General features: G+C 52.5%; 1 protein-coding gene across 1 annotated transcript in view; it reads right to left on the minus strand.

Annotated features, from left to right (window-relative positions):
* Nucleotides 1-13205: 13205 nt before the first annotated feature.
* Nucleotides 13206-26442, minus strand: part of LOC137334471 (basic salivary proline-rich protein 3-like) — a 29787-nt gene continuing 16550 nt past the window's right edge. The window contains exons 3-4 of the mRNA XM_067999152.1: nucleotides 20724-21868; nucleotides 13206-13395 (exon numbers count right to left, since the gene is read on the minus strand). Coding sequence (XP_067855253.1) covers nucleotides 13206-13395; nucleotides 20724-21868 — 1335 coding nt within the window. The remainder of the gene's footprint in view (nucleotides 13396-20723; nucleotides 21869-26442) is intronic.

Genomic DNA, 26442 nt, shown 5'->3' on the forward strand with positions numbered 1-26442 from the left:
TCACTGCTGCTGTTAATCGCTGAACAGCAGCCCCTGCCGGAAGTGTATGTGTGTGTGGACATCAGTTGAAGACAGACTTGGTTGTGATGCCCTCCGTGGTAGAATAGACTGCTACCATTCACTGTAGAAGCTCACAGATGCAAAATGACTACTTCAGTGAGGTGACTGGAACCTGTGGAGTCCACACCTTCAGGAGAAGATGGGAGGAGAGTTTGTTGAGTTCACAAGAAATGGATGATGTTAAGGTCATGTCTACACTGCTGATTATATTAAAGAAGAAACGAGGGAGGGAGGAAGGGAGGGAGAGCGGTGGGAAGGAGGGATGAATGGATGGAGGGAAGGAGGAAAAGGAGAGAGGGAGGGAGTAAGGAAGGATGGATGAAAGGAAGGAAGGAGGGAGGGATGGAGGGAGGGAGAGAGCCTGGAAGTAAGGAAGGAGGTAGGGAGGGAAGGAGGGAGTGAGGAAGGGGAAGGAAGGAAGAGAGGGAGGGAGGGAGGGAGGAAGGAAAATAAACTTGTAAACCTCAACTTATACAGCGCCTTTCACATCCTCAGGATGATGCAACGTGCTTCACAGCGAATGATTCACTAATGGATAATGTTTGAAGAGTAGTCACTGTAGTTACACAGGCAAATGCAGCAACCAATTTGCACACAGCAAAGACCCACAACCATCAAAGAAATAAATGACCACTGAATTTGTTTTGGTGAGATTAGTTGGGGGATGAATGTTGGCCAGGCCACCAGGGGACCTCCTCACTCTTCTTCGAATAGTGCCATGGGATCTTTTACGCCCACCTGAACAGGCAGATGGAGCCACAGTTTAACATCTCATCCAAAAGACAGCACCTCTGACAGTGCAGCACTCCCTCAGTACTGCACTGGAGTGTCAGCCTAGATTATGTGCTCAAGTCTCTGGAGGGGGACTTGAACCCACAACTTTTTAAGCTCAGCAGCAAGCGTGCTACCAACTGAGCCACAGCTGACACCTTATGACACCAATACTTTCAGCTACATCAGGGCACAGGATTTAGGCAAGTTTAGGACAGACACCAGGAAGTATTTCTTAACACTGAGGGAGTGCTGCACTGTCAGAGGTGCCGTCCTTTGGATGAGATGTTAAACCGAGGTCCCATCTGCCCTCTCAGGTGAATGTAAAAGATCCCATGGCATTATTCAAAGAAGAGCAGGGGAGTTCTCCCCGGTGTCCTGGTCAACATTTATCCCTCAACCAACATCACCAAAACAGATTATCTGGTCATTATCTCATTGCTGTTTGTGGGACCTTGCTGTGCGCAAATTGGCTGCCGCATTTCCTACATTAGAACAGTGACTGCCAAAATAATTAATTGGTTGTAAAGCACATTGGGACATCCTGATGTCATGAAAGATGCTATATAAAGACAAGTTCTTTTTTATTGTTAAGGGTTTATTTTCTCTATTCTGTTAAGTATCTCATAAATCTCTGCTTTCGAGCCTGAAGAGCCCCAGCTTATCTCATCATTCCTCAAAGCTCCTCCCTGCTGACACAGGGGCTCAATTTTAAAATCAAATTATGGGTGCGTTGGGAGCGGGGGGCGGGGGCTGCGAAAATGGCGAAAATCCCAAGCAGGTTTGGAAGCCGTCTCCAACCTGCCGACTTCCGAGTTCCCCACAGACACTCCTATGTGGGCGGGCTTCCCGAATCCGGAAGTCCTGCCGGCAATTAAAACCGGCGGGATGATAGTTAAAGAACCAAATGTACCTCATTGAGGTACTTAAGGTACTTTATTTCTGACCTAGTAGATAGTTGAAACAATTTTAAACTTACCTGGGTGGCTTTTCCATGGCTTCCAATTCACGCCTGGTGAAACTAGGCAAAAATAAATTAAACAAAAAATCATTACACAAAGTTAAAAAACAAAATAAACCTACCTTTCCACCCTGCTCCAATGTCCAAAGACTCCCTCTCCGATGTCCCTCTCAGCCCCCGATGTCTCCCTCTCCGATGTCTCTCGGCCCCCACCCCGATGTCCCTCTCCGATCTCCCCCGATCTTCCCCTCTCCCCCCCGATCTTCCCCTCTCCCCCCCGATCTTCCCCTCTCCCCCCCCGATTTTCCACTCTTCTCTCCCCGATTTTTCACTCTCCCCCCTGATCGTCCCCTCTCCCCCCCGATCTTTCCCTCTCACCCCCAATCTTCCCCTCGCTCCCCCCGATCTTACCCTCTTGCCCCAGATTTTCATCTCTCTCTCCCATGATCTTCTCCTCTCCCCCCCCAATTTTCCCCTCTCCCCCCCATGATCTTCCCCTCTCCCCCCGATTTTCCCCTCTCCCCCCCATGATCTTCCCCTCTCCCCCCGATCTTCCCCTCTCCCCCCCATGATCTTCCCCTCTCCCCCCGATCTTCCCCTCTCCCCCCCATGATCTTCCCCTCTCCCCCCGATTTTCCCCTCTCCCCCCCATGATCTTCCCCTCTCCCCCCGATCTTCCCCTCTCCCCCCCATGATCTTCCCCTCTCCCCCCGATCTTCCCCTCTCCCCCCCATGATCTTCCCCTCTCCCCCTGATTTTCCCCTCTCCCCCACCATGATCTTCCCCTCTCCCCCCGATTTTCCCCTCTCCCCCCCATGATTTTCCCCTCTCCCCCCCATGATCTTTCCCTCTCCCCCCGATTTTCCCCTCTCCCCCCCATGATCTTCCCCTCTCTCCCCCCCATGATCTTCAGTGCCCTCCACTCTCTGTTCCAGCGAGGATGATGTCTTGCTCTCTCTCTCTCTGGTTCTTCCCCCCACCTTCGGCGTTTCAGCTCCTGTCGGCAGCGAGTCTGTCAATCAGACTGGCTGCCAATCGCGAAACCCAGAAACAACTTTAATCATCATCAATTGCATTGCGATCGTGTTGGAAAAGGTAAGATTTTTTTATTCGAGTTTGCCACGCGCACCTTCACCCACCCCACCCCCCCCCCAACCATTTCAAAATTGAGCCCCAGGTGATTTCTCTACACTGCCTCTCACAACTGCTTCGCCCCCTGACATCACAGTGATCAAAATAATAGCACTTAATGCAGCCTGACCAAGGCACTGTACTGACTTTAGGGATTTAAACACAATTCATTTGGCAAGAGAACTAATACAGAAAATGGATAATGGGGTCCAGAACTATATTTACTTGTATACCATTTTGTTCAGATCAGTTTGTAATCTCCTCGTGTCAGTCCATACAGCTCCCGTATAATGGACCGATCAGTCCATACAGCTCCCGTATAATGGACCGATCAGTCCACACAGCTCCCGTTTAATGGACCGATCAGTCCATAGAGCTCCCGTTTAATGGACTGATCAGTCCATAGAGCTCCCGTATAATGGACCGATCAGTCCACACAGCTCCCGTATAATGGACCGATCAGTCCATACAGCTCCCGTATAATGGACCGATCAGTCCATAGAGCTCCCGTTTAATGGACCGATCAGTCCATACAGCTCCCGTATAATGGACCGATCAGTCTACACAGCTCCCGTATAATGGACTGATCAATCCATACAGCTCCCGTATAATGGACCGATCAGTCTACACAGCTCCCGTATAATGGACTGATCAATCCATACAGCTCCCGTTTAATGGACCGATCAGTCCACACAGCTCCCGTATAATGGACCGATCAGTCCATACAGCTCCCGTATAATGGACCGATCAGTCCACACAGCTCCCGTATAATGGACCGATCAGTCCATAGAGCTCCCGTATAATGGACCGATCAATCCACACAGCTCCCGTATAATGGACCGATCAGTCCACACAGCTCCCGTATAATGGACCGATCAGTCCATAGAGCTCCCGTTTAATGGACCGATCAGTCCATAGAGCTCCCGTTTAATGGACCGATCAGTCCATAGAGCTCCCGTATAATGGACCGATCAGTCCACACAGCTCCCGTATAATGGACCGATCAGTCCACACAGCTCCCGTATAATGGACCGATCAGTCCACACAGCTCCTGTTTAATGGACTGATCAGTCCACACAGCTCCCGTATAATGGACCGATCAGTCCACGCAGCTCCCGTATAATGGACTGATCAGTCCATACAGCTCCCGTATAATGGACTGATCAGTCCATACAGCTCCCGTATAATGGACTGATCAGTCCATACAGCTCCCGTATAATGGACTGATCAGTCCACACAGCTCCCGTATAATGGACCGATCAGTCCATACAGCTCCCGTATAATGGACTGATCAGTCCATACAGCTCCCGTATAATGGACTGATCAGTCCATACAGCTCCCGTATAATGGACTGATCAGTCCACACAGCTCCCGTTTAATGGACCGATCAGTCCATAGAGCTCCCGTATAATGGACCGATCAGTCCACACAGCTCCCGTATAATGGACCGATCAGTCCACACAGCTCCCGTATAATGGACCGATCAGTCCACACAGCTCCCGTATAATGGACCGATCAGTCCACGCAGCTCCCGTATAATGGACTGATCAGTCCATACAGCTCCCGTATAATGGACTGATCAGTCCATACAGCTCCCGTATAATGGACTGATCAGTCCATACAGCTCCCGTATAATGGACCGATCAGTCCATGCAGCTCCCGTATAATGGACCGATCAGTCCATGCAGCTCCCGTATAATGGACTGATCAGTCCATACAGCTCCCGTATAATGGACTGATCAGTCCATACAGCTCCCGTATAATGGACTGATCAGTCCATACAGCTCCCGTATAATGGACCGATCAGTCCATGCAGCTCCCGTTTAATGGACCGATCAGTCCACGCAGCTCCCGTATAATGGACCGATCAGTCCATGCAGCTCCCGTATAATGGACTGATCAGTCCATACAGCTCCCGTATAATGGACCGATCAGTCCATGCAGCTCCCGTATAATGGACCGATCAGTCCATGCAGCTCCCGTATAATGGACCGATCAGTCCACACAGCTCCCGTATAATGGACCGATCAGTCCACACAGCTCCCGTATAATGGACCGATCAGTCCACGCAGCTCCCGTATAATGGACCGATCAGTCCATACAGCTCCCGTATAATGGACCGATCAGTCCACACAGCTCCCGTATAATGGACCGATCAGTCCATACAGCTCCCGTATAATGGACCGATCAGTCCATACAACTCCCGTATAATGGACCGATCAGTCCACACAGCTCCCGTATAATGGACCGATCAGTCCATGCAGCTCCCGTATAATGGACCGATCAGTCCATGCAGCTCCCGTATAATGGACCGATCAGTCCATACAGCTCCCGTATAATGGACCGATCAGTCCATACAGCTCCCGTATAATGGACCGATCAGTCCATACAACTCCCGTATAATGGACCGATCAGTCCATACAGCTCCCGTATAATGGACCGATCAGTCCATACAGCTCCCGTATAATGGACCGATCAGTCCATGCAGCTCCCGTATAATGGACCGATCAGTCCACACAGCTCCCGTATAATGGACCGATCAGTCCACACAGCTCCCGTATAATGGACCGATCAGTCCACGCAGCTCCCGTATAATGGACCGATCAGTCCACGCAGCGCCCGTATAATGGACTGATCAGTCCATACAGCTCCCGTATAATGGACCGATCAGTCCATACAGCTCCCGTATAATGGACCGATCAGTCCATGCAGCTCCCGTATAATGGACCGATCAGTCCATACAGCTCCCGTATAATGGACCGATCAGTCCATACAGCTCCCGTATAATGGACCGATCAGTCCACACAGCTCCCGTATAATGGACCGATCAGTCCACGCAGCTCCCGTATAATGGACTGATCAGTCCATACAGCTCCCGTATAATGGACCGATCAGTCCACACAGCTCCCGTATAATGGATCGATCGGTCCATGCAGCTCCCGTATAATGGACCGATCAGTCCACACAGCTCCCGTATAATGGACCGATCAGTCCATACAGCTCCCGTATAATGGACTGATCAGTCCATACAGCTCCCGTATAATGGACCGATCAGTCCACACAGCTCCCGTATAATGGACCGATCAGTCCACACAGCTCCCGTATAATGGACCGATCAGTCCACACAGCTCCCGTATAATGGACCGATCAGTCCACACAGCTCCCGTATAATGGACCGATCAGTCTACACAGCTCCCGTATAATGGACCGATCAGTCCACACAGCTCCCGTATAATGGACCGATCAGTCTACACAGCTCCCGTATAATGGACCGATCAGTCCATACAGCTCCCGTATAATGGACCGATCAGTCCATACAGCTCCCGTATAATGGACTGATCAGTCCACACAGCTCCCGTATAATGGACCGATCAGTCCACACAGCTCCCGTATAATGGACCGATCAGTCCATACAGCTCCCGTATAATGGACTGATCAGTCCACACAGCTCCCGTATAATGGACCGATCAGTCCACACAGCTCCCGTATAATGGACCGATCAGTCCACACAGCTCTCGTATAATGGACCGATCAGTCCATGCAGCTCCCGTATAATGGACTGATCAGTCCACACAGCTCCTGTATAATGGACCGATCAGTCCACACAGCTCCCGTATAATGGACCGATCAGTCCACACAGCTCCCGTATAATGGACCGATCAGTCCACACAGCTCTCGTATAATGGACCGATCAGTCCATGCAGCTCCCGTATAATGGACTGATCAGTCCATACAGCTCCCGTATAATGGACCGATCAGTCCACACAGCTCCCGTATAATGGACCGATCAGTCCATAGAGCTCCCGTATAATGGACTGATCAGTCCACACAGCTCCCGTATAATGGACCGATCAGTCCACACAGCTCCCGTATAATGGACCGATCAGTCCATGCAGCTCCCGTATAATGGACCGATCAGTCCACACAGCTCCTGTTCAATGGACCGATCAGTCCATACAGCTCCTGTTTAATGGACCGATCAGTCCACACAGCTCCCGTATAATGGACTGATCAGTCCATGCAGCACTCTGTATAACAATGTCCGTACAACTCTCCTGTGATGGCACTGCATAGTGAGTACAGCTGCACTATTGGACAACAATGAGCTTTTTGATATGGACTTTTGGATGCCTGCTCTTAAGGAGGACTAAGTAAGGCCCATGGAGTGGGAACTGTCGGGGCGAAGCTCACCCAGGAACTGTGAGATGGATAAAGCAATGGGCTTAAAGTCCAGGATTAGCAACAACAACACAATAACTTGCATTTATATTGCACCTTTAACGTAGTAAAACGTCCCAAGGCGCTTCACAGGAATGTTACCAAATAAAATTTGACTCCGAGCTACATAAGGGGATATTAAGACAGGTGACCAAAAGCTTGGTCAAATAGGTAGGTTTTAAGGAGCGTCTTAAAGGAGGAGAGAGATAGAGAGGGAGAGAGGTTTAGAGAGGGAATTCCAGAGCTTAGAGCCTAGACAGCTGAAGGCACGGCCGCCAATGGTGGAGTGATGAAAATCAGGGCTGTGTAAGGGCAGGGTGAATACATGGTAAAAGAGCATAATGGGTTAAAAGTATGAGCAGCAAATGGAGAATAACTCGTGCGTAGTCAGTAGAATCGCAACAAAATTACAGGTAGACTAATTTGGGATCGATAGCCTACCAAGGAGTGGATCATTTGCAGTGAAACACCAATCGAGCAAGGGACTCTGGGTAGTAATTACCAACTTGACCAAAACCAATATGCATGCTGGGCTTGTTTCGAGCTTCAGCTGCAGAGAGAGAGCGCGAGTAATGGACTGTTCAGCCATGCTAGTGCAGTGTTCAGTCATTCCCACTTTTATGTTTGCCTGCAGCCCTCCCGCTGCATTATACTGTGCACAGTGTTTCAGGAATATCTCTCATCATTTTGAATGTACTTGTTGCATTGTTTCACAGACACCAAAATATTCCGATCTCAACTCTAGCACAAATGGAAAAAGGAATTGTATAAAAAGGATAAAAAGAAGCAATTGTTGAAAAATCAGCTATTATGAGCCACCAAGAGAGGCAGCGAGTGTTCTGAATTACCTCACACTGGTCCTAATTCATTGTGCACAAATCCAGAGTTGTCTGTTGTCTGAGATGGTCGATTTTGGCAGTTGCGAGTTACTGAGAGGAAAACATTCAATCCGCTGTGTTTTGCTAACAGTTTTGAATGTGGTCACTTTTATGACTTCTGCTGGTAGCTCTCAGTTATGTAGAGAATGCAGAGTTTGCTTATCCAGTCTTCACCCTTCCTCTCTTAAAGGTGCTGACTCTAGTTAGCATTCAGTTCCATGGGGGCCAGCTATCTCTGCTGGCCTTTCTTTACATGTGAGCTCAGGCAGTGACCACTGGCCATTGTGTCAACCAAGGAAGGCCTTCAGGAGAAGACAGAAGAAAACTGGGGCAGAAAGGGGAATCTTCTTTGCTATTTTTTCTTTTCCTATTTCACTTTGTAAAGTAAATAAATAAATTGGATTTTAAAATGAAAATTGCGTAGCGGGGGGAATGGTCGTTGAAAATGAATAATCTCAGGCTGGATCTCAGGATTTTATAACACTGTGAGGTCTAATCCATTTATAAACCTAAGTTTCAAATTATTCAGCCTTCGTCAGAAATAAAGGAAAAGAACGAAATTGCATTTATATAGCGTCTTTCACGACCTCAGATCATCCCAAAGTGTATCACAGCCAATTAAGTGCTTTTGGAGTGTATAATGTAGGGAAATGCAGCAGCCAATTTGTGCACAGCAAGGTCCCACAAACAGCAATGAGATTAATTACCAGATAATTTGTTTTAGTGATATTGGTTAAGGGATAAATACTGGCCAGGACACTAGGACAACTCGAATATTGCCATTGGATTTTTTACGTCCACCTGAGAGGGCACACGGGACCTCGGTTTAACGTGTCATCTGAAAGACGGCACCTCCAACAGTGCAGCACTCCCTCAGTACTGCCTGGATTATGTGCTCAATTCCTGAAGTGGAGTTTTGAACTATGACCTTTTGAATTAGAGGTGAGAGTGCTTCAGACATAATCTTCCACTGTAGATAAAGTAATACTTACTTCATCCATCTCAGTAATGTTAATATCTGAACAAGTCTAATCTCAGCGCATTCGCGTCATCTCCTGCGGCTTTCTGTTTACTTCTCGTTAGCTTTAAAACGTTTTCATTTAGCAGTTGGCCCCAAGCAAGCACTTAACAGCATAAGATTGGATTACCAGAAACAGATATCAGTTACTCTGGTGCATTCATCACTGCACTGTACAGTTCCCTTCTCAAGCGTCTCTGTCCTCAAGCACCATTATCAGGAAAGTGAAACCGCCCCCAGATTTACCAATACTCTTACAGTGGAATCCTCCACAGCCTCCCCTGGCATCTCAAATGATTAGTGCATCACCTGGTGTGTAACTGAGCCAGGCACAGGCCAGAGGGTCAACACTCGGTGCTTGGTATGTGCTGATCTCAACCAAAACGGCAGTCACGTATCCTACAGTTGGCTTCAACATTCAGTGTAAGGATGGATTAAAATCAGCCAGGGCGCCCGGTTCTGATCACTACCCAGAGGGCCTTACGTAAAAGTGTGTGTGTGTGTGTGTGTGAACATCAAGTGGTGGGTTCCAGGAGCCAATGTAGGCCAGCAAGCACAGGGGCGATGGGTGAGTGGGACCTGCTGCAGGATAGGATATGGGCAGCAGAGTTTTGGATGAGCTGAAGTTTATGAAGAATGACGAATGGGAGGCCGGCCAGGTCGAGTCTGGAGGTGAGAAAGGCTTGCATAAGGGTTTGAGTGGCAGGTAGGCTGAGGCAGGGGCAACGGGGAGAGAGGAGAAATATCACACAGATCGAAGTAGCTAGTCTTTGTGATGGGCTCAGTAGCTAAGATCTGATTTGTAAAAGGACACCAAGATTGCAAACAGTCTGGTTCAGCCTGAGACAGTGGCTAGGGAGGTGGATGGAGTCAGTGACAAGAGTATGGAGTTTGTGGTGGGGGCCGAAGATGATAGCTTCAAGCTTCCAAATGTTTAGCTGAAGGAAATTGCATCTCATCTAAGACTGGAGGACAGGGGGGTGAACACCTGCCTCATCAGCCTGGGCCAGGAGAAGGCCTTTGACAGAATATCCCACACGTACATAATGGACGTGCTCTCCAAAATGGGTTTTGAGGAGGGAATCCGCGATTGGATCCGGCTACTCTACGAGGACATCCTTCGCACAGTCCTAATCAACAGGTGTGAGTCAGAGAGCTTTCCGATCAGATCTGGAGTCAGGCAGGGCTGTCTTCTCTCCGCGGTCTTGTTCATGTGTTATCAAGCAGTTTGTCGCGTCCATCAGGAAGGACACAGGTATCGGGGAGGGGGGTGACAATCCCAGGCAGCGGAGGCTCTCAGGTTAAGGCCTCCCTGTACATGAATGATGTCAGCGTCATCCTGCTCCGACCAGCAGTTGGTCCACACACTGATGGGCATCTGAGACCGTTTCGAGCTGGCCTCAGGGGCCAGAGTGAACCAAAATAAAAACGAAGCCATGTTCTTTGGTAGGTGGGAGACCCGATCCTTTGTCCCTTTCACCATCAGGTCCAACTACCTGAAGGTGCTGGGGATCTTGTTCGGGGAGCCCCTGGCCTACACAAAGAACTGAGAGAAGCGGATCGCCACGGCCAAACAGGAGCTTGGTATGTGGGTGGGGCGATCCCTCTCCATAACCGTCAGGAACCTGGTGATAAGGTGTGAGGTACTCGTTGTGTTGCTCTATGTGGCAACAGCAAGGGCACTGGCGGATGGCAGGAGTGGGAGGAGGAATGCTGTCATCCTGAGAGAGGACAGCAGGTTCATCTCCCATGGTGCCCACTGCCACTCTCCCAGGGCGGCGCCTCAGCAATCCTGGTGATCTGATGCAGAACAGATTGCTGGAGTGCTGTGACACCCTGGAAGCCCCGTTCCACAGTGGAACCCAAAGCCACGATAGCAGCAGTCTGAGCTACCAAGGCAGCAGTCAGACCTTGTAGGTAGATGTTTGTGCTGCAATGGAAACTGTGACATCAGCCATCAGACGCTGCATCATGGTGGGTTCCACAGGTAAGCTGAGGGAGGTGACCATCCATTCCATGTGGAAAAGGATGGGCTCCAAGCCCCGAAAGTGGCGTCCAAGATGTGCACGCACACTTCTGGCATGACGTGCGCAGGACGCCATCTTGGTAAAGGCGTTTGTGTAAGCGCACCTAACGAACGCCGGCAGCATGTAAAGCAGGGAAATTATGATGTTAATCAGTGTGCAACGCTGATTTGAAGCAGCTGGCGCCATTTTAAACTCCCCGCTCCAGCCAATGCACTGTCCTAACCTCACACAGCTGAACAGGAGTTAAAGGGCATGAAGGAGCCCCCACCAGCACTATTTAAAGGGATCAGGCAGGAGTTACAGGTTAGTTGCTGGATTAATCTGGCTGCTGGTACAATTGTGGGTGTTTGTGGACGTTCCTATACTTGGAGAAAGTTGCTATATTATGTAGCCAATGTCTGGTTGGTCGTGCAGTATTGTTAGTGGCGTTTAAAATAGTGTGCTGAACAAGGATGCTGCCAGATGTGTATGGCCTGCTAGGGTTTCCTCTGGGGATTGAACATGACTGTGAGCATGCAGAGAGGCCATGCAGAGCAGGACAAGCTGCCAGAAGAGGGAGGAGGAGGAGCAGGGCTCTTAGCAGGAGGCCATATCCAACAAGGGTCTTCAGGGACCAATTCTCTTACCTCAACTTCAGCGATGATCACTGTAACCGATGGCTGTGGTTCACGAAAGAGGTTGTGACTGAGATTTGTCAACTGCTGCAGCCACAACTGCAGCCTCAGAGCAGGGCAAGGACAACATTGCCTGTGGCTGTCAAGGTAACCATGGTGCTTAATTTTTACGGTCTGGCTCCTTTTAGGCAGCTGCAGGAGATATAAGCAACATTTTGCAGTTTGCAGTGCACTGCAGTGTAAGGGAGGTCACTGAGGCTCAGTATACACTCAGAAACAGATTCATCTCATTCCCCTTGGACGGAGACAAGCAGTAGGAGCAAGTGCAGGCTTCCAAATGGTACAGGGTGCCATTGACTGCACACATAATGCCACGCATAATGCCATGCATGCTCCACATCTGGATTTGGCCATATTCATGAGCAGAAAGGGATTCCACTCCCTCAATGTGTAGCTGCTGTGCGACCACAGGCAGCGCATCATGCAGTTCAATGCCCGTTATCCTGGCAGCAGTCATGACTCCTTCATTCTGCGGCAGTCCAACGTGTCACCTATATTTCAACCAGCACGGCAAGTCAAAGGCTGGCTACTGGGCGACAAGGGCTATCCCCTCATGAAGTGGCTCACGACTCCGGTCCAGAATGCACCCACACGTGCACAGCAGGCCTCCAATGAGAGCCATACTGCCACAAGGAACATCATCGAGCAAACCATAGACGTTGTCAAGCAACGTTCCTGCTGCCTGGTCCGCTCTGGAGGAGCCCTGCAGCACTCAGCTGAGTGGGTATCAAGATTTATTGTTGTATGCTGCATACTGCACAACCTCACCATCATGAGGGAACAGCCCTTGTCACCACCTATCCGATGAGAACCTGAGGAAGAGGAGGAGGAAGAGGCAGAGGAGGAAGTGGAGGAGGAAGTCCAGTAGGATGGGGAGGAAGAGGCAGGGAGGCAACAATGTAGACAGGTCCTGTCCGCCAGCGCTCTGCATGATCAGCTGATTAATGAGTGATACCAGTAACCTCAATGACACCTCCCCATTCACCAACAGTCCCACACTCCTTACCTGTCCTCTCCCACATGACCATCAAATCGTCCTCCTTATGATTACACATTGCTTCCTCCCTCAGCTCATCGCAGAAATGAAAACCAACACCAATTGCAAATTCAAATCCAAATTTAGAAATTAACACAATTCAAACAAACTGATACTATTCACCCTTGTTCATTCCCTCAGTGCCTGTTGTCCGTGTGGCTTTACCTTTCCTGGTGCTCCTACAAGGTGCATCCCTGGTGGCTGGAGCATGGGTGATGGGAGGCTGCTGGCCTTCAATGGAGGAGCGTGCAGATGGCCGTGGAGGACGACCCCGAGCGGCGCTGGGCTGGGAGGGCCCGGCTGCAGACTGCACCATATCGGCCTGGGCTGCAGCACTCTGGCCTGGCTGGCTGACAGGCAACAGCAAGGGCACTGGCGGAGTGGCAGGGGTGGGAGGAGGAATGCTGTCATCCTGAGAGAGGACAGCAGGTTCATCTCCCATGGTGCCCACTGCCACTCCCCCACGGCGGCACCTCAGCAATCCTGGTGATCTGATGGAGAACAGATTGCTGGAGTGCTGTGACATCCTGGAAGCCATGTTCCACAGTGGAACCCAGAGCCATGATAGCAGCAGTCTGAGCTTCCAAGGCAACAGTTAGACCTTGGAGGTAGATGTTTGTGCTGCAATGGAAACTGTGACATCGGTCATCAGACGTTGTATCATGGTGGGTTCCACAGGTAAGCTGAGGGAGGTGACCACCCGTTCTATGTGGAAAAGGATGGGCTCCAAGCTCTGCACAAAGCCTCCTCCACGCCCCTTGACATTGTCTGCAGGCTTTCCGGCAGGCTTTCCAGTGCACCAAGCATTTGGTGGTGTACGCCCATCAGCCTTCTTCTGTAGCCTGGCCCATCAAAGTCATCATCTGACTCCTCTGCAGCAGAACTAGTGAGTGACCTCGCCCTCCGGCGAGCTGGCACTTGTGGTATCCATTCCCCCCGTCCTGGTTCCTGCGCACTTGTGCCCTGTGTCTCACCACGACCGTCCCCCTCCACCGCCCCCTCCACCGACTCCCTCCACCGTCCCCCTCCACCGACTCCCTCCACCGTCCCCCTCCACCGCCCCCTCCACCGACTCCCTCCACCGACTCCCTCCACCGTCCCCCTCCACCGCCCCCTCCACCGACTCCCTCCACCGACTCCCTCCACCGACTCACTCCACCGTCCCCCTCCACCGCCCCCTCCACCGACTCCCTCCACCGACTCCCTCCACCGTCCCCCTCCACCGCCCCCTCCACCGACTCCCTCCACCGACTCCCTCCACCGACTCCCTCCACCGTCCCCCTCCACCGCCCCCTCCACCGACTCCCTCCACCGTCCCCCTCCACCGACTCCCTCCACCGACTCCCTCCACCGTCCCCCTCCACCGCCCCCTCCACCGACTCCCTCCACCGTCCCCCTCCACCGCCCCCCTCCACCGACTCCCTCCACCGTCCCCCTCCACCGTCCCCCTCCACCGACTCCCTCCACCGACTCCCTCCACCGTCCCCCTCCACCGCCCCCTCCACCGACTCCCTCCACCGTCCCCCTCCACCGACTCCCTCCACCGTCCCCCTCCACCGTCTTCCTCCACCGCCCCCCTTCACCGCCCCCTCCACCGTCCCCCTCCACCGCCCCCTCCACCGTCCCCCTCCACCGACTCCCTCCACCGTCCCCCTCCACCGTCCCCCTCCACCGCCCCCTCAACCGACTCCCTCCACCGCCCCCTCCACCGTCCCCCTCCACCGCCCCCTCCACCGACTCCCTCCACCGTCCCCCTCCACCGCCCCCTCCACCGACTCCCTCCACCGTCCCCCTCCACCGCCCCCCTCCACCGTCCCCCTCCACCGTCTTCCTCCACCGCCCCCCTTCACCGTCTTCCTCCACCGCCCCCTCCACCGTCCCCCTCCACCGCCCCCTCCACCGACTCCCTCCACCGACTCCCTCCACCGACTCCCTCCACCGTCCCCCTCCACCGTCTTCCTCCACCGCCCCCCTTCACCGTCTTCCTCCACCGCCCCCTCCACCGCCCCCCACCACCGCCCCCTCCACCGTCCCCCTCCACCGTCCCCCTCCACCGACCCCCTCCACCGCCCCCCTCCACCGCCCCCTCCACCGACTCCCTCCACCGTCCCCCTCCACCGCCCCCTCCACCGACTCCCTCCACCGTCCCCCTCCACCGCCCCCTCCACCGCCCCCTCCACCGACTCCCTCCACCGACTCCCTCCACCGTCCCCCTCCACCGCCCCCTCCACCGACTCCCTCCACCGTCCCCCTCCACCGACTCCCTCCACCGTCCCCCTCCACCGTCTTCCTCCACCGCCCCCCTTCACCGCCCCCTCCACTGCCCCCCTCCACCGTCCCCCTCCACCGTCTTCCTCCACCCCCCCCTCCACCGCCCCCCTCCACCGCCCCCTCCACCGTCCCCCTCCACCGCCCCCCTCCACCGCCCCCCTCCACCGCCCCCTCCACCGTCTTCCTCCACCGTCCCCTCCACCGCCCCCCTCCACCGTTCCCCTCCACCGTCCCCCTCCACCGCCCCCTCCACCGTTCCCCTCCACCGTCCCCCTCCACCGTCCCCCTCCACCGCCCCCTCCACCGTTCCCCTCCACCGCCCCCTCCACCGTCCCCCTCCACCGTCCCCCTCCACCGTCCCCCTCCACCGTTCCCCTCCACCGCCCCCCTCCAACGCCCCCCTCCACCGCCCCCTTCCACCGCCCCCTCCACCGTCCCCCTCCACCGTCCCCCTCCACCGACTCCCTCCACCGTCCCCCTCCACCGTCCCCCTCCACCGTCCCCCTCCACCACCTCCCTCCACCGACCCCCTCCACCGACCCCCTCCACCGGCTCCCTCCACCGCCCCCCTCCACCGACCCCCTCCACCGTCCCCCTCCACTGCTCCCTCCACCGTCCCCCTCCACCGTCCCCCTCCACCGTCCCCCTCCACCGTCCCCCTCCACTGCTCCCTCCACCGACCCCCTCCACTGCTCCCTCCACCGCCCCCTCCACCGTCCCCCTCCACCGACTCCCTCCACCGTCCCCCTCCACCGTCCCCCTCCACTGTCCCCCTCCACCACCTCCCTCCACCGCCCCCTCCACCGTCCCCCTCCACCGTCCCCCTCCACTGCTCCCTCCACCGACCCCCTCCACTGCTCCCTCCACTGCTCCCTCCACCGTCCCCCTCCACTGCTCCCTCCACCGTCCCCCTCCACTGCTCCCTCCACTGCTCCCTCCACCGCCCCCCTCCACCGTCCCCCTCCACTGCTCCCTCCACCGCCCCCTCCACCTCCTCTGAAGGTGCCGGTTCCAGTTCTTCGTTATCTGAAATGACAAAGGGACACGGGCTGAGTTGTGGTGAGGGGAGGGGAGACCCTCATCATCGATACCTCCAGCACCGCCAGTGGCCATGGCCTCAGCCACAGCCCGTCCAATGATGGCCAGCACCATCTCCTCCATGGGGTGAGGACTTGTAGACGTGCCTGTCCTGCCCCAGCTCTTTCCTGCTGCCTGTTGTTAAGCGCCACCTTCTTCTGCAAGAAAGAGGGTCGTGTGTCAGTGAGTGTCCTGCAAGATGTTTGGGTGATGTGGCTGTCATGGTTGAACAGCTGCCAGCGTGTGTGACCTGTGAGTTGTGGATGTGCGGCTTGCAAGAGTGGTAATATGTGAGGGTGAGATGCAGCATTTGATTTGAAGGGTTGAGCACCGATGGAAAGGGTTTGTTGGTATGTGGGTGATGGGGGTGTAGTGCATGGAGCAGTGGATGAGGCTAATGGTAGCAGATGCCATTTGACATTTGAACTCACTAACCTTGACCACTCGTGTCAAATCATTGAACTTCTTCCTGTATTGCATCCATGTGCGTGGTGCGATGCTCCTGTCATTTATCTCGCCAGCCACAGCCTCCCACTAACTCTTCAGCATGTGTCTGGAGGGCCTCCTGCCCCCCTGCGGGGAAAGGATGCCCCCTCTGTGCGTCCACCTCTTGCACCAAGGCCTCGAACGCATTGTTGGAGAACCTTGGTGCACGCTCTCTCGCAGGCCGAGCCGTTCCTCAGTGTATTCCTCAGTACATTTCCACACCAATTCTAGGTCTCCCTCCAGCCACAGTGCACCTCCCCTTTAAGAGGTGCAGGCTGCCTTTAAGTGGTGCTGGCCACTCCAGATACCAGGGCCCCCTGCTGGTACGTGCAGCCAATCAACAGCGCAGGTCGTGCTGGCTGCACGCAGCAATCACTGCAGTCACCAGGCAGCACGAATGTTGTAATAAATTGGATAGCCCGGTGGTGAAGGATAGACAACCAGAACCTAGTCTTCAGTTGCTTTTAAGCCTTTATTCACAGAGATCCCCATTACACACCCAGCACCCCCCAGATAAGCTCCTCTTATAAATGGATACAAGAGAGTCCCCAATTGATACCACCATCTGAATACAATTAACACTAATTGATATAAACCGCATGGATACAATTAACAAATGTTACGTGCTGACTGGATCTCAACGACCGGGCACGGGTTAATCACGCACCGCGATTCCAGCGCCCATTTTAGGGGCTTAAGGTGATGTGGAAAAAATGTTTACACAGTGAGTTGTAATGATCTGGAATGCACTGCCTGAAAGCAAATTCAATAATAACTTTCAAAAGGAATTGGATCAATATTTGAAGGAGAAAAATCTGCAGGGCTGTGGGACAGAGGCAGTATTCACCCACTAACCCGGGACAGTGGCAGTATCTACTCACTAACCCGGGACAGTGGCAGTATTCACCCACTAACCCGGGACAGTGGCAGTATTCACCCACTAACCCGGGACAGTGGCAGTATTCACCCACTAACCCGGGACAGTGGCAGTATTCACCCACTAACCCGGGACAGTGGCAGTATTCACCCACTAACCCGGGACAGTGGCAGTATCCACCCACTAACCCGGGACAGTGGCAGTATTCACCCACTAACCCGGGACAGTGGCAGTATCCACCCACTAACCCGGGACAGTGGCAGTATTCACCCACTAACCCGGGACAGTGGCAGTATCTACTCGCTAACCTGGGACAGTGGCAGTATCTACCCACTAACCTGGGACAGTGGCAGTATCTACCCACTAACCTGGGACAGTGGCAGTATCTACCCACTAACCCGGGACAGTGGCAGTATCTACTCGCTAACCTGGGACAGCGGCAGTATCTACCCACTAACCTGGGACAGTGGCAGTATCTACCCACTAACCTGGGACAGTGGCAGTATCTACCCACTAACCCGGGACAGTGGCAGTATCTACCCACTAAACTGGGACAGTGGCAGTATCTACCCACTAACCTGGGACAGTGGCAGTATCTACTCACTAACCTGGGACAGTGGCAGTATCTACCCACTAACCTGGGACAGTGGCAGTATCTACTCACTAACCTGGGACAGTGGCAGTATCTACCCACTAACCTGGGACAGTGGCAGTATCTACCCACTAACCTGGGACAGTGGCAGTATCTACTCACTAACCTGGGACAGTGGCAGTATCTACCCACTAACCTGGGACAGTGGCAGTATCTACCCACTAACCTGGGACTGTGGCAGTATCTACCCACTAACCTGGGACTGTGGCAGTATATACCCACTAACCTGGGACAGTGGCAGTATCTACCCACTAACCCGGGACAGTGGCAGTATCTACTCGCTAACCTGGGACAGTGGCAGTATCTACCCACTAACCTGGGACAGTGGCAGTATCTACCCACTAACCTGGGACAGTGGCAGTATCTACCCACTAACCCGGGACAGTGGCAGTATCTACCCACTAAACTGGGACAGTGGCAGTATCTACCCACTAACCTGGGACAGTGGCAGTATCTACTCACTAACCTGGGACAGTGGCAGTATCTACCCACTAACCTGGGACAGTGGCAGTATCTACTCACTAACCTGGGACAGTGGCAGTATCTACCCACTAACCTGGGACAGTGGCAGTATCTACCCACTAACCTGGGACAGTGGCAGTATCTACTCACTAACCTGGGACAGTGGCAGTAGCTACTCGCTAACCTGGGACAGTGGCAGTATCTACCCACTAACCTGGGACAGTGGCAGTATCTACCCACTAACCTGGGACAGTGGCAGTATCTACCCACTAACCTGGGACAGTGGCAGTATCTACTCACTAACCTGGGACAGTGGCAGTATCTACTCGCTAACCTGGGACAGTGGCAGTATCTACCCACTAACCTGGGACAGTGGCAGTATCTACCCACTAACCTGGGACAGTGGCAGTATCTACCCACTAACCCGGGACAGTGGCAGTATCTACCCACTAAACTGGGACAGTGGCAGTATCTACCCACTAACCTGGGACAGTGGCAGTATCTACTCACTAACCTGGGACAGTGGCAGTATCTACCCACTAACCTGGGACAGTGGCAGTATCTACTCACTAACCTGGGACAGTGGCAGTATCTACCCACTAACCTGGGACAGTGGCAGTATCTACCCACTAACCTGGGACAGTGGCAGTATCTACCCACTAACCTGGGACTGTGGCAGTATCTACCCACTAACCTGGGACTGTGGCAGTATCTACCCACTAACCTGGGACAGTGGCAGTATTTACCCACTAACCTGGGACAGTGGCAGTATCTACCCACTAACCTGGGACAGTGGCAGTATCTACCCACTAACCTGGGACAGTGGCAGTAGCTACTCACTAACCTGGGACAGTGGCAGTATCTACTCACTAACCTGGGACAGTGGCAGTATCTACTCACTAACCTGGGACAGTGGCAGTAGCTACTCATTAACCTGGGACAGTGGCAGTATCTACTCACTAACCTGGGACAGTGGCAGTATCTACTCACTAACCTGGGACAGTGGCAGTATCTACTCACTAACCTGGGACAGTGGCAGTATCTACTCACTAACCTGGGACAGTGGCAGTAGCTACTCACTAACCTGGGACAGTGGCAGTAGCTACTCACTAACCTGGGACAGTGGCAGTATCTACTCACTAACCTGGGACAATGTCAGTATCTACCCACTAACCTGGGACAATGGCAGTATCTACCCACTAACCTGGGACAATGGCAGTATCTACCCACTAACCTGGGACAATGGCAGTATCTACCCACTAACCTGGGACAATGGCAGTATCTACTCACTAACCTGGGACAATGTCAGTATCTACCCGCTAACCTGGGACAGTGGCAGTATCTACCCACTAACCTGGGACAATGGCAGTATCTACTCACTAACCTGGGACAATGTCAGTATCTACCCACTAACCTGGGACAGTGGCAATATCCACCCATTATCCCGGGACTGTGGCAGTATCTACCTAACTCATCCAGGACAGTGCCAAATGGCACCTAACTCACCCAGGACAGTGACAGTGCTCAATTTCTCGGCAGACACTTGGGTGAAAGGAGCAGCAACATTTCATTTAAACAGCACAAGTGAAGAGCACGGAGCTCCTAGAATCATAGAATCATAGAATGATACAGCACAGAAAGAGGCCATTCGGTCCATCATGCCTGTGCCAGCCTCTTTGAAAGAGTCCTACTCCCCAGTTCTTTCCCCACTGTCCCGGGTTAGTGGGTGGATACTGCCACTGACCTGGGATAAAGGGCGGATACTGCCACTGTCCCGGGTTAGTGGGCAAATACTGCCACTGTCCCGTGTTAGAGGGCGGATACTGCCACTGTCCCGGGTTAGTGGGCAAATACTGCCACTGTCCCGTGTTAGAGGGCGGATACTGCCACTGTCCCGGGTTAGTGGGCAAATACTGCCACTGTCCCGTGTTAGAGGGCGGATACTGCCACTGTCCCGGGTTAGTGGGCAAATACTGCCGCTGTCCCGGGTTAGAGGGCAAATACTGCCGCTGTCCCGGGTTAGAGGGCGGATACTGCCACTGTCCCGGGTTAGTGGGCAAATACTGCCACTGTCCCGTGTTAGAGGGCGGATACTGCCACTGTCCCGGGTTAGAGGGCGGATACTGCCGCTGTCCCGGGTTAGAGGGCGGATACTGCCGCTGTCCCGGGTTAGTGGGCAAATACTGCCACTGTCCCGGGTTAGTGGGCAAATACTGCCACTGTCCCGGGTTAGAGGGCGGATACTGCCGCTGTCCCGGGTTAGTGGGCAAATACTGCCACTGTCCCGGGTTAGAGGGCGGATACTGCCGCTGTCCCGGGTTAGAGGGCGGATACTGCCGCTGTCCCGGGTTAGTGGGCGGATACTGCCGCTGTCCCGGGTTAGAGGGCGGATACTGCCGCTGTCCTGGGTTAGAGGGCGGATACTGCCGCTGTCCCGGGTTAGAGGGCGGATACTGCCGCTGTCCCGGGTTAGAGGGCAGATACTGCCACTGTCCCGGGTTAGTGGGCGGATACTGCCACTGTCCCGGGTTAGAGGGCGGATACTGCCACTGTCCCGGGTTAGTGGGCGGATACTGCCGCTGTCCCGGGTTAGTGGGCGGATACTGCCGCTGTCCCGGGTTAGTGGGCGGATACTGCCGCTGTCCCGGGTTAGTGGGCGGATACTGCCGCTGTCCCGGGTTAGAGGGCGGATACTGCCGCTGTCCCGGGTTAGAGGGCAGATACTGCCACTGTCCCGGGTTAGTGGGCGGATACTGCCACTGTCCCGGGTTAGAGGGCGGATACTGCCACTGTCCCGGGTTAGTGGGCGGATACTGCCGCTGTCCCGGGTTAGTGGGCGGATACTGCCGCTGTCCCGGGTTAGTGGGCGGATACTGCCGCTGTCCCGGGTTAGAGGGCGGATACTGCCGCTGTCCTGGGTTAGAGGGCGGATACTGCCGCTGTCCCGGGTTAGAGGGCGGATACTGCCGCTGTCCCGGGTTAGAGGGCAGATACTGCCACTGTCCCGGGTTAGTGGGCGGATACTGCCACTGTCCCGGGTTAGAGGGCGGATACTGCCACTGTCCCGGGTTAGTGGGCGGATACTGCCGCTGTCCCGGGTTAGTGGGCGGATACTGCCGCTGTCCCGGGTTAGTGGGCGGATACTGCCGCTGTCCCGGGTTAGTGGGCGGATACTGCCGCTGTCCCGGGTTAGTGGGCGGATACTGCCGCTGTCCCGGGTTAGTGGGCGGATACTGCCGCTGTCCCGGGTTAGTGGGCGGATACTGCCGCTGTCCCGGGTGGACTTGATGCAAAGACAACTCCTTCCGCCCAAGTATCTATCCAGTAACAACATTCTCTTGCTGCCTCCTCCTATCCAGAATGAAAACAAAGCATTGATATCTTCACACATGGAGAATAAGGAAGATCCAGGGTCTTTGGGACAGGAAGAAGGGTCAAAGCAGAGAAAAATGGGAAAGATAAAACAGAGATTTACCTGTAACCATACTGTTTCTAAAGCTTTCCATAGGCTTGATTCATTTTTGCAATCAAAACACAGCCTCCCTTTAGTTTGAAAAAAGTAAACTCATGCCTCTTACTACGGGCTGAGGTATTTCTATACCTCAGGATGTCCCAAAGCGCTTTACAGCCAATTAAGTACTTTTGAAATGCAGTCACTGTTGTAATGTAGGAAACACGATAGCCAATTTTTGCACAGCAAAATCCCACAAACAATAATGTGATTTAGTGATGTCGGTTGAGAGATAAATATTTGCCATGACACCGGAGAGGCACTCCCCTGCTCTTCTTTGAAATAGTGACCATATGATTTTTTACATCCACCTGAGAGGGTCGACAGGGCCTCAGTTTAATATTTCATCCAACAGTTGGCACCTGCCAACAGTGCAGCACTCTCTTGTTACTCTGGAAGTGTTAGCCTGGATTATGTGCTCAAGTCTCTGGAAGTGGGGCTTGAACCCATGACCTTCTGACTCAGAGGCGAGAGTGCTACCAACTGAGCCACGGCTGAGAACTGCGTTACAAGTGGACTGTACGCAGGATCACTTCATGTCATGTATTTGCATGTGTTCTGCCATCACTAGCCCTGTTACGCATTGTGCAGGCAGCCATCACACACTGGGCAATAATTTGCGAGTCGGAACGCCATTCTGTTTGTTCCATTTTACTGCTAGTTCCCAGCAGACAGCTGTTCCATGCAATTTTTTTGTGTGGAAATACCCTGAAAGAGAAAAGCCGGCTCCCTCACAGACCGGGGGAGAGTGGGCTGGGGTTGCAGAATCAGCTGAGTGAATTGAGCCAGTTTGTGTGCATGTATTGGAACACGGGAACTCACGGGCGGGAAAGTGAACAATGGGGAAAAAATCTAGGCTGACACACCAGTGCAGTACTGAGGGAGTGCTGCACTGTTGGAGGAGCCGTCTTTCGGCAGAGATGCCAAACCGAGGCCCCGTCTGCCCTCTGTAAAAGATCCCGCGGCACAGTTTGAAAGAAAGGCAGGGGGATTCTCCTTGGTTCTCCTGGTTGTCCCTGAACCAACATAATTAAAAATCAGTTTAACTGGTCATTATCACATTGCTGTTTGTGGGACCTTGCTGTGCGTAAATTGGTTACATTACAACAGTGACTACATCTCATAAGTACTTCATTGGATGTAAAGCACTTTGGGATGTCTTGAGGGTGTGAAAGGTGCTATATAAATGCATGTCTTTCTTTCTTAAGCTGCAATAGCTGAAAGCAGAGAAAGAAAATATAATGGTAAAGAGCCACACCAAGCTGATTGCAGGAGACCGGGAACGAGGTAACGATAAAAGAGGAGGAGAGGGAAAAGAGAGAGATAGAGATATCCTTTTCATTTGTCGGTTATTGATTGTAACTGATAACGGCAAAAAAGAGCAATGGCATAAATTGTCCAATTTGGAAGAAGTTCCAATTCAGTCACAGTGTCATTGGACAGAAGGGATGGTTTGTGTATTTGAGACCTGCAGGTGCAAAAGAGGCTCAAGTCTATGGCTGGAGAGAGTTACTGAACTGTTTATAATGTGTAAAATGTAAATACGTAGGAAATGCTGTGAAAGTAAACTGTATCGCAGTTTCTTCGCTAGCAATTCCCAAACCTACCTATCATCTAGAAGGACAAGGGCAGCAGGAGCATGGAAACCCCATCACCTCCAAGTTCCCCTCCAAGTCACACACCATCCTGACCTGGAAATATATCGCCGTTCCTTCATCGTCGCTGGGTCAAAATCCTGGAACTCCCTTCCTAACAGCACTGTGGGAGTACCTTTGCCACCTGGACAGCAGCGCTTCAAGAAGAAGGCTCAATACCATCTTCTCAAGGGGCAACTAGGGATGGGCAATAAATGCAGAATTTGCCAGCGATGCCCACTTCTCGAGAATGAATAAAATTAAAAAGCATATTAAGTTCAACCTGTTACTATAATGTACAGCTGAGCAATCCAGATCTGCATACAGACCACCTGTTAATAAAGTTATTGTGTTGTAATATTACAACCATGTGATTGTTGACTTGTAGATAATTACTAATATCAATAACTGTCAGAAGGGCAAGTGACCCTGAGAGCTATAATATCACCGTGTATCTTACAGCAGTTGGCAGTAGGACCAGCTCGAGGTATGGACAGCTTCTACTTTCATATTTTAACTTCATTTAAATGTGTTCCCCTCCCTTGTTTTTTTTTAAAGAGAGCTGCAGGCCTTTTATAACATAATATAACTGAAGTTTTTGGAGTAGAGTACGAGGTAGGTGTGGATAAGGGTCAGTGTAAGGACTAGGCCAGTGCAGCTGCACAGCGAGGGGAGGGAGGGGGTACACTGATAATGTGTTGAGGAGGAGGCAGCATCAAGTGGGAAACTGAACCCCCACATTCGGTTTGTATTTCTTTCTTCCGGTAATGACATCAAACGAGCTTTGTTTCTCCTACGATGTCAGCTCTTCATTTTAAAAATGGAGCTAGATTAAGAATGTGGCACCAGTAGAAAGGAGACAGATCCAAAATTTCTGGTCCTGGGACGATGTGACCAAATAGGGTTGACACAAAATTCGGGGGCGCCCTTTTTTTTTACATTGTGAAATTCCGACGGGAGAAGGGTGGGTGCAGCTTGTGCCTGTACCCCCTTTTCATCCCAATGTTGCTCAAAGGACTGGCGGGATGGCACCCCCAGTCAGAAATGACATCAGGCCATGTGGCCGGGGTAGGTGGGCCCACCTACATGGTGCTGGAGTACTTACTGCACCAACTGGCTACGGGGAGAAAGCAGGGGAGTGGGACTAATTAGATGGCTCTTTCAAAGAGCCGACATAGGCATGATGGGCCAAATGGCCTCCTTCTGTTCTGTATGATTGTATGATTCTCGGTTCAACGCCAGGGCAGATTGGTAGGTGGAAGTCCTGCCCTGCCACACTTCCAAGCGGTGGAGCAGGGCTCAAGAAGCTTTGGCCCCACCACCAGTTTTTATTTCTTGAAAGGTGAAGGTTCTCTAGACACTGTCTAACATTGATAAATATTCTCCCTTCCCAACCTGCATCCCCTCCACATATTTGTTTTTCCATGTTGCCTGTCCACACCGAGGAAATTTACTCAAAGTAAAGGGGGGAAAAGCCCCACTACAATTCAACTTAAAGAATGAACCCTAAAAAATGCTATGAGTTAGCAATGCAAAAGGTTAGAGGGTGCGATCTGCTGGAGCAGAGGAGGAGGAGGGCGAGTACTCCCTCTCAACAAATTGCACTTTAATCACTGGCAGTTTGTTCCAAGCTGTTTGATGTGGGGGTCGAGCCTTTTTATTTGTCTGAGGCATTGAATGTAACTGATAGCGGTAATAAAATACAGTGAGAGCCGTGCAGGATCCACATCGTAATAGTGCAAGTTTTTTTGCACGTAATCTAAAGCATTGTCACATTTGACAAGGCAGCGTACCTCATGCAGCATTGTTGCCAGCTCGCGATTCAGCAATCAGATGTGTGAAATGTGAAGACCCAATGAGGCAGCATCAATTATAACAGGAAGCTTCTCCATCACTACATGCAAGATGTTCAAACAAGGTTGATTTTTCACACCCACTACCTGCTGACTCAGAGATGGAGGGTGCCTGCCAACTGAGCCAAGCTGACACTTAGAAATGAGACAAGACAGGAAGCAGTGGTTAGGTGATACCAAGCTTTGTGGTTGGGATCAGATCAGCCATGATCTTATTGAATGGCGGAGCAGGCTCGAGGGGCCGATTGGCCTACTCCTGCTCCAATTTCTTATGTTCTTATGTTCTTATGTTCTTTGGTTTTATATAGCACCTTTCATCCTCAAGATACTCCAAAAACCTTCACAGCCAATGCATTACTTTTGAAGTGTAGTCACTGTTGTTTTGTAGGCAAACGCGGCAGCTAATTTGCGCACAGCAAGATCCCACAAACAGCAATGTGACTAATTACCAGTTGCTCTGTTTTAGTGATGTTGGTTAAGGGATAAATGTTGGTCAGAACACCAGAGGAACTAACTCCTTTTCTTTGAATAGAGCCATGGGATTTTTTTTAACATGCAACTGAGCAGTCAAAAACATCACATCTGAAAGGCGACACCTCTGACAGTGCAGCATTCCCTCAGTACTGCACTGAATTGTCAGCCAAGACTATGTGGGCTTGAGCCCATGACCTTTTGACTCTGAGGTGAGAGTGCTACCAGTAAACCAAACTAAAATTGGAAGGGAAGTCTGAGGGGTAAGGAGTTTCACAGTGTTGAAGTTCTGGGGAAAGAATTAATAAGATAGGACGCAGTGTGATAAGTCTTGAGAAATCCCATGCTCCCAGCTGGGAATCTGCACTTCAAAG

This window comes from Heptranchias perlo, chromosome 18 (assembly GCF_035084215.1).
Source record: "Heptranchias perlo isolate sHepPer1 chromosome 18, sHepPer1.hap1, whole genome shotgun sequence".
Taxonomy (NCBI): domain Eukaryota; kingdom Metazoa; phylum Chordata; class Chondrichthyes; order Hexanchiformes; family Hexanchidae; genus Heptranchias; species Heptranchias perlo.